This window comes from Quercus lobata, chromosome 7 (genome assembly GCF_001633185.2).
Source record: "Quercus lobata isolate SW786 chromosome 7, ValleyOak3.0 Primary Assembly, whole genome shotgun sequence".
NCBI classification, from domain to species: Eukaryota; Viridiplantae; Streptophyta; class Magnoliopsida; order Fagales; family Fagaceae; genus Quercus; species Quercus lobata.
The window spans coordinates 31,480,716-31,487,524 of NC_044910.1; the positions used below are offsets into that span (position 1 = coordinate 31,480,716).

Consider the following 6,809-nt stretch of genomic DNA (forward strand, 5'->3'; position numbering starts at 1 on the left):
TTTGAACTCTCTGTAACGAAGAAATGTTCTCTCAAAAGTGAAAATGTCTGAATCCCCTTACCCTTCATCGAAGAAGCCTTATATAGTATGTGTGTGGAACGGTTATCTGTTTAGTAACCGTTCCCAATGTCGAGGAGTCCGGAGAATTGGGGGTAACTTCCATAACCACTGTGGAAGTTACCTAGGTCGGATGGGCCGATGAACTCGTCCATCCTTAGTAAGGATGGACGAGACTTCCACGATGAGCTCGTCCACTTTCAGTGGAAGATGGACGAGACCATCTTGGAAGGCTTGTCCTTCATAAATAACGAGTGGATTTCATGAGGTATTGCTCGTCCATATATGGACGAGGTTCGCCAGTACGCTTGCACTTTTCTCCGCCTATTGTAGCTTCTTTCGTTGGACGAGACATATGGATGAGTTATGGACTTGGATTATTTGTGACACCATCAATTACATATTTTGAAAATCTATTTGTTGAACTGTATGTTTTTTATATTTTTTATGTTCTTAAAACACATGTCAAGTTTCAAGTCAATTGGATGTTATTTACTATTTAATCCATAAACTTATTTCTTGCATATAATTTTAGACTACAAAAACTCTCAAATTAAATCATGAATATATTGATATGGAATTGTAGGGGAGCTATGAAACCCCTCTTTAGGAAGACTGTTATGGACTTGGTTGCTTGGCATTCTCCTATCATCATGGTGATTACGGAAACAAGATTAAGTGGTGCGAGGGCTATGGAGATAATAAAAACTCTCCCTTTTGATGGGGTTGAAGTGACTGACACCATTGGGTATGCAAGAGGTATTTGGTTGCTTTGGAGTTCGAATGTGGTGCATGTGGACATTCTAGCAACAACCAAGCAGGAGATTCATGCTATTATCCGGGTAAGATCTCAATCCCTTAACTGGTTAAATAGTGCTATTTATGCTAGCCCTAGATTTATAGAAAGATGTATTCTTTTGGAGAATTTAAAAATGTTAGCAAATATTCATGATCTTCCTTGGGCCTTTATGGGAGATTTTAATGAAGTACTCTCAGAGGAGGAAAAATCTGGTGGGAACCCGGTTTGTATGAGGAGGGTTAGAGCAATAAAAGAGTGTATGGATGCTTGCCATGTGATGGATTTGGGCTTCTCAGGACCAAAGTATACGTGGTCCAATAAAAGGGAGACTGGTGATTTAATTTAGTGTAGGCTGGAAGGAATTTTACCCAGAGGCCAATGTCACTCACTTGGCCAGAATAAATTCTGACCACTGCCCTCTGGTGTTAAACTTGAATCCCAATATGGGCAATGCTTTTGACAAACTCTTTAGATTTCAGTCCATTTGGCTCAACCATGAGGAGTTCCTAATTGTGGTCAGGGCAGCTTGGGAAGGACAAGATGTTAGGTTGAAGGGTGCAATCTCGGAATTTACGGTAAAGGCCCAGAGATTGAATAAGGAGGTTTTTGGGAATGTTTTTGCCAAGAAGAAGCTAATTATGGCCAGGCTACTGGGTACTCAAAAAGCTTTAGCCTCTCGCCCTAACCCTTTTCTTATCAACCTCCAAAATCAATTATCTAAGGAGTATAATCTTATTCTTCAAATGGAGGAGGAAATCTGGGCAACGAAAGCAAGAACAAACTAGATCATTTTGGGGGAAAGGAACACTTCCTACTTTCATTTGTCAGCTCTTGCTAGAAGAAGCAAAAATAGAATCACTAGCATTCAGAATGGTGATGGGGTTTGGGTGCACAATGTTGAAGAAGTTAAGGAAATATTCACTTCAAGTTTCATTAAGCTGTACTAAACTGAGCAAGTATATTGTAACATTACCCCGCAATGGAATACTGAGTGGGGTGCTAAACTTAGTCTCGAAGAAGCAAGAGAGTTGTCTCATAAACCTTATGATAAGGATATATAGACTGCCTTGAAGTCTATGAAACCTTATAAAGCCCCTGGGATTGATGGTCTTCATGCGGGGTTTTTCCAGAGATTCTGGCTTATAGTTGGAGATTCGGTTAAGAGAGAAATCAGGGAAGCTTTCACAAGTCAAAAAGTCCCAGATTATCTCAATCAAACTCTCATTGCTCTAATTCCGAAACAGCTTGGACCTGAATCTGTCAGCCATTATAGACCTATTAGCCTTTGCAATACGGTTTATAAGGTCATCTTTAAGATCATTGTCCAAAGGCTTAGACCCCTTCTTTCATCCCTGATTTCCCCCATGTAGACTGCTTTCTTAGAAGGGAGGAGAGCCACGGATAATGTTGTTATTGCCCAAGAATTGATCTATTCGCTTAAAAGAAGGAAGGGTAAGGAAGGGTACATGGTTGTAAAAATTGACCTTGAGAAGGCTTACGATCGCCTTGAGTGGAGTTTTGTAAAAATGGTTCTAGAACATTTTGGTCTTCCCCAAAATATTATCAACCTCATCATGAGTTGTATTTCCACAATAACCACAGCCCTCCTTTTTAATGGTAGCAAACTTGAAGCTTTTCACCCTTCGAGAGGGATTAGACAAGGTGATCCAATTTCACCCTATCTTTTTCTATTGTGCATGGAGTTTCTTGGCAGCCAAATCACTAGCATGTGTGAAGCTAAGAGGTGGGATAAGGTCAAAGCATCTAGAAATGGGCCAAGCTTTTCCCATGTCTTCTTCGCTGATGATCTGATGTTGTTTGCAAAGGTTGATCATAAGAATTGTGAGGCCATCATTGAAGTTCTAGATAAGTTCTGCAATCTTGCAGGGTAGAAAGTTAGTCCGGGAAAGTCTAAAATCCTTTTTTCCCCAAATGTCACTAGAAGAAGAAAGAGGTCCATATGTGGGAAATTGGAAATCCATGCAACAAACCAATCTTGGAGGATACCTTGGCTTTCCAATACTTCAACAGAGCAGAGTCGAGGCTACATACAACTTTGTGGTGGAGAAAATTCAAAACAAGCTTGCTGGCTGGAAGACAAAGCTGCTATCGAGGACAGGGACGCTAGTGCTTGCCAAAATAGCAGTTGTACCAGTAGCAGAGTATTATATGCAATGCCAAGCCCTACCTACCAAAGTGTGTGATGCAGTGGACAAGATTATCAGAGATTTTCTTTGGGGTTCTGCGAAGGAGAAGCAAAGAATGCACATGGTTAATTGGAACACGGTGACTCTGCCTAAGGATTTGGGTGGATTGGGTCTTCATTCCATGAAAGATAGGAATCTTGCTATTCTTGCTAAAATGTGTTGGAGGTTGGCTAGTGATCAAGGGGCAGCTTGGGCTCAAATGTTAGCTGCTAAATACCTAACTCCCCAAATATTAGAGCAAGGAAGATCAGCCCCTTGATCAAGTGTTTGGACTGCATGCAAAAAGGGTGGCCCAATATATGTAAAGGGTTTAAAATGGGCTATGAGGAATGGTGAGTCAAAAAATCTTTGGAGAGATTTTTGGCTACCAATAGGCAGGCTTCGGAGCCTTATTGAAGGACCTCTGAATCGGGCTAAAGAGCAGATTACTATTAATCAATGTTTTGACAATGAAGGTGCTTGGAGAAGCCAATGCATCTCTTTTGAGTTACCATATCAAGTTCTTAATGTAATTAAAGCAACACCATTGTCTCTAAACCAGAATACAGAAGATACTCTTCATTGGGCTTTCTCCAAGGATGGCATCTTCTCTCTTAAATCAGATTACTTACTAGCAAGAAATTTAAATCCTTTGAACTTGGAGACAAATCCAATAGCATGGGTTTGGAAGGTAGAAGCTCCTCCTAAGGTGCAGTTCTTTCTGTGGCTATGCTTACATAACAGTGTGCCAACTAGAGACGTGATAGGTTCAAGGGGTTTAAACATTGACCCCATATGTAGTTTGTGTCAAAGAGACAATGAAACAATTAAGCACTTGTTACAGAGCTGTGAGGTGGCTCAAAGGTTTTAGCAGAACCTGAACTTTCCCCAATGCCTGAGGGATTCTTTTAACTTACCCCTTGGGAAGTGGCTTGAGATCAACTGCCAAAAGGATATCAGTTCTAATATAATGGGTTTGCCATGGAAAATCTTGTTTGTCATGGGGGTATGGCATATTTGGCTCCATAGGAATGAAGTCACGTTCAGATCGGGAAGGGTGGATAACGCGAGCTATAAGAGATGCATCAAAGAAAGTGCTGAGTTCTTCTCGCTGGGTATTAATTGCAAAGTGCAAAAACTGAAATCTGTCATTCCCGTTGGCTGTACCAAGCCACCTGAGAGTGGGCTAAACTCAACTCGGATGGGTCTGTGATGGGAAGTACGGGTAAGGCAAGGGAGGAGGTGTGTTTAGAAATCATGAAGGGGTTTGGTTGAAAGGTTATGTAAGACCAATCGGACACACTGATAGTTGCAGGGCTGAAATTTAGGCTTTAAGGGACGAGTTGGTGTTGGCGAAGGAAATGGGGCTTAACAGTCTAGTCGTTAAACTTGATGCACTGAGTGTTGTGCTGCTCATGACAAACAATAATGCCAATTTGCTAATGGAACTTTTATTGACTGATTGCAAGAACCTACTGAGGGAAATACCCAATAAACAGATTGTTTATGCCTACCGCGAAACTAATCAATGCGCTGATGCATTGGCAAAGTTGGGAGCGACTTCTTTGTCTTCCTTTACTGTATTTTTATGCCCACCGCCTGTGGTGGATAGGTTATTAGCCTATGATAAAGCAAATATGTGTTGTAACAAACTTGTTAACTCCTTAGTTTAATGAATTTTCCATGGTTTACCAAAAAACAAAAACATTTGATTGATGACATAAGCTATTTATCTTTAATCTTCTTAAAGTTTTGCAAGCATAAAGGATATATGAGAAGAAAAAAAATGTAATCTAATCGTGGAATTATTAAAATTCATATCTAATAAAAAAAAATATTGAGTGGAGTTATGACCTTAATTTACAACCAAGTTTGTTACTAAATTTTATCCAAAATTTATAAGGAAAAAAAATTAAGTCATAAAATTTTTAAATTTTATATAAAATAATGACTTTTTTTTCCAAGTTAGGGTGGTCCTATGACCACCTTGACTCTAACTTGCAGCCGCCAATGATGCTCATACATGACCACCTTGACTCTAACTTGCAGGCGCCAGTGATGCTCATACATGTCTCTATTAATAAGAGTTATTTGTGTCTACCTATACTTAATAAGTTGAAAACTTTGGTAACCATTTGGCATTAGCATATGGATTAGGATTGTGTCTAATGCATTAATTATACTGGACACGTTAGGTTACAGACAAATTGGACATGTGTCTAGTGTACTAGAAACAAACAGTATCCATAGCATAAGTTTACGAATAAGTCTAGTGTCACATAAAGTGGCACAACAAATGCCACAACTTCCCTTGTGGCGAATTGTGGTTGGTGGAGGGGTGTCCGAGCCCACCATCACCCCTCCACCAACCACAACTTGCCACATGGTGGAGGGGTGCCCCCATTTATTGTGGCACATTATGTGGCAGAAGACTTATTCTAAGTTTACACCAGTCATGTTCAGACCTGCCGCTGAGGACACAGCTCTTGGAAGCCCATCCTTTCAAAATATATACGAGTCACGCGTCAATGAAAGAATAGTCTTTAGAACCGTTTTATGGGATATCTCTCTTTGTGCCACAGTGAATATCTTTGTAAAATCAAAGCTAGCCTATTGGGCACCGCCAACTATTTCAAATTAGCGAGGCTCAAGGGCCCAAGGGTCCATCCTTTCCTTTCTTTGCTAGCATAATAAGCATAACAAACTCCAATCAATTTGGTGTGAACTGGAGACTTCTTCGGAAACAGTATTTGATGCTTTAAAGCGTCCACGAAGTTGTGCCGAACTTTGTTAGCTACCATCATCATCATGCCCAGCACATGCTTTGCATTGACCAAAGGTGCCTCCCAACACAGAGTAAATTGTTGGACGTTGGAGGTTGTAATATAATATTAGCCACACAAAAAAGAAGTATCCACAGATTATAGATTTGAAGATTGCTTTTGAGTTAATAACGAATTGAAGCTAGATCTTATGATCATCTTAACCAGGAAAGTAAGCTATTTTGCAGACAAAACCAACTAAGATTCTATATTAATGAACCGAAAATGAATGAAATTTATAGTAATTCTTTGACAAGTAATGACTAATGACTGAAGCTAGCCTCTCCTATAGGGTGTATGAAGTGAACAAATTGCATATATGATTTAATGTGGAAGCATCAGAACTCTGAATCAGTGAATCTTGAATAACAGTTTACTGATTCTGCTCACAAATTATTTATTAAAAAAAAATATAGAACAACAACAACAACAACAAAGTGACAAATTTATCAAAGAACTACACCAAAAGTCATTGGATAGAGATCAACTTGGATATTCATGACTGATTTGAGCTACTTGGGTAGAAGTTGTTACAAATTACAAGTTAAGAATGATTTTTACGTTAATTAAAAAGAACCACATACAAAATACAAGTGTAGAGTTTATTCATTACGTTTATGAGTATACAAAATACAGATAACAGATTAGAATTCCCAAAATCTGATGAACGAAGAACCACACAAGAAAACTAATTGGAAAATATAAAAATTGTAAGCAATAATTATTATTTATAACTCATAATTCGTATTAAATAAAAGTATAAAACTCAAGAATTAAAAATTGCCAGCAGAAACGCTCCCAGTCTACCATGTATAGTAACAGTATGAAATAAATAAAATTCTTTAATCCAAAAAAAATAAAAATAAAAATAAATTACAGATGGAACAGAATAATAGGAACAAAAAATGTAAACAGGGAAAGTAGTAGTTGTAGTACTTAATAGGA

At 38.8% G+C, this 6,809-nt stretch overlaps 1 protein-coding gene across 1 annotated transcript; it reads left to right on the forward strand.

The window, feature by feature from the left end:
• The first annotated feature begins 677 nt into the window (after window positions 1-677).
• On the forward strand, window positions 678-1,641 carry LOC115951907. The gene is made up of 2 exons (XM_031069031.1): window positions 678-1,079; window positions 1,336-1,641. Exons 1-2 carry the CDS (start codon window positions 678-680, stop codon window positions 1,639-1,641), a joined length of 708 nt encoding a protein of 235 aa, XP_030924891.1.
• The last annotated feature ends 5,168 nt before the right edge of the window (window positions 1,642-6,809 follow it).

Excerpts from the sequence above, each read along its gene's own strand:
- LOC115951907 (XM_031069031.1), top strand. The coding sequence starts at position 678 with ATGGACTTGGTTGCTTGGCATTCTCCTATCATCATGGTGATTACGGAA. Across the intron at positions 1,080-1,335 it reads AAAAATCTGGTGGGAACCCG|TCCATTTGGCTCAACCATGA; the intron begins GTTTGTATGAGG and ends TTTAGATTTCAG.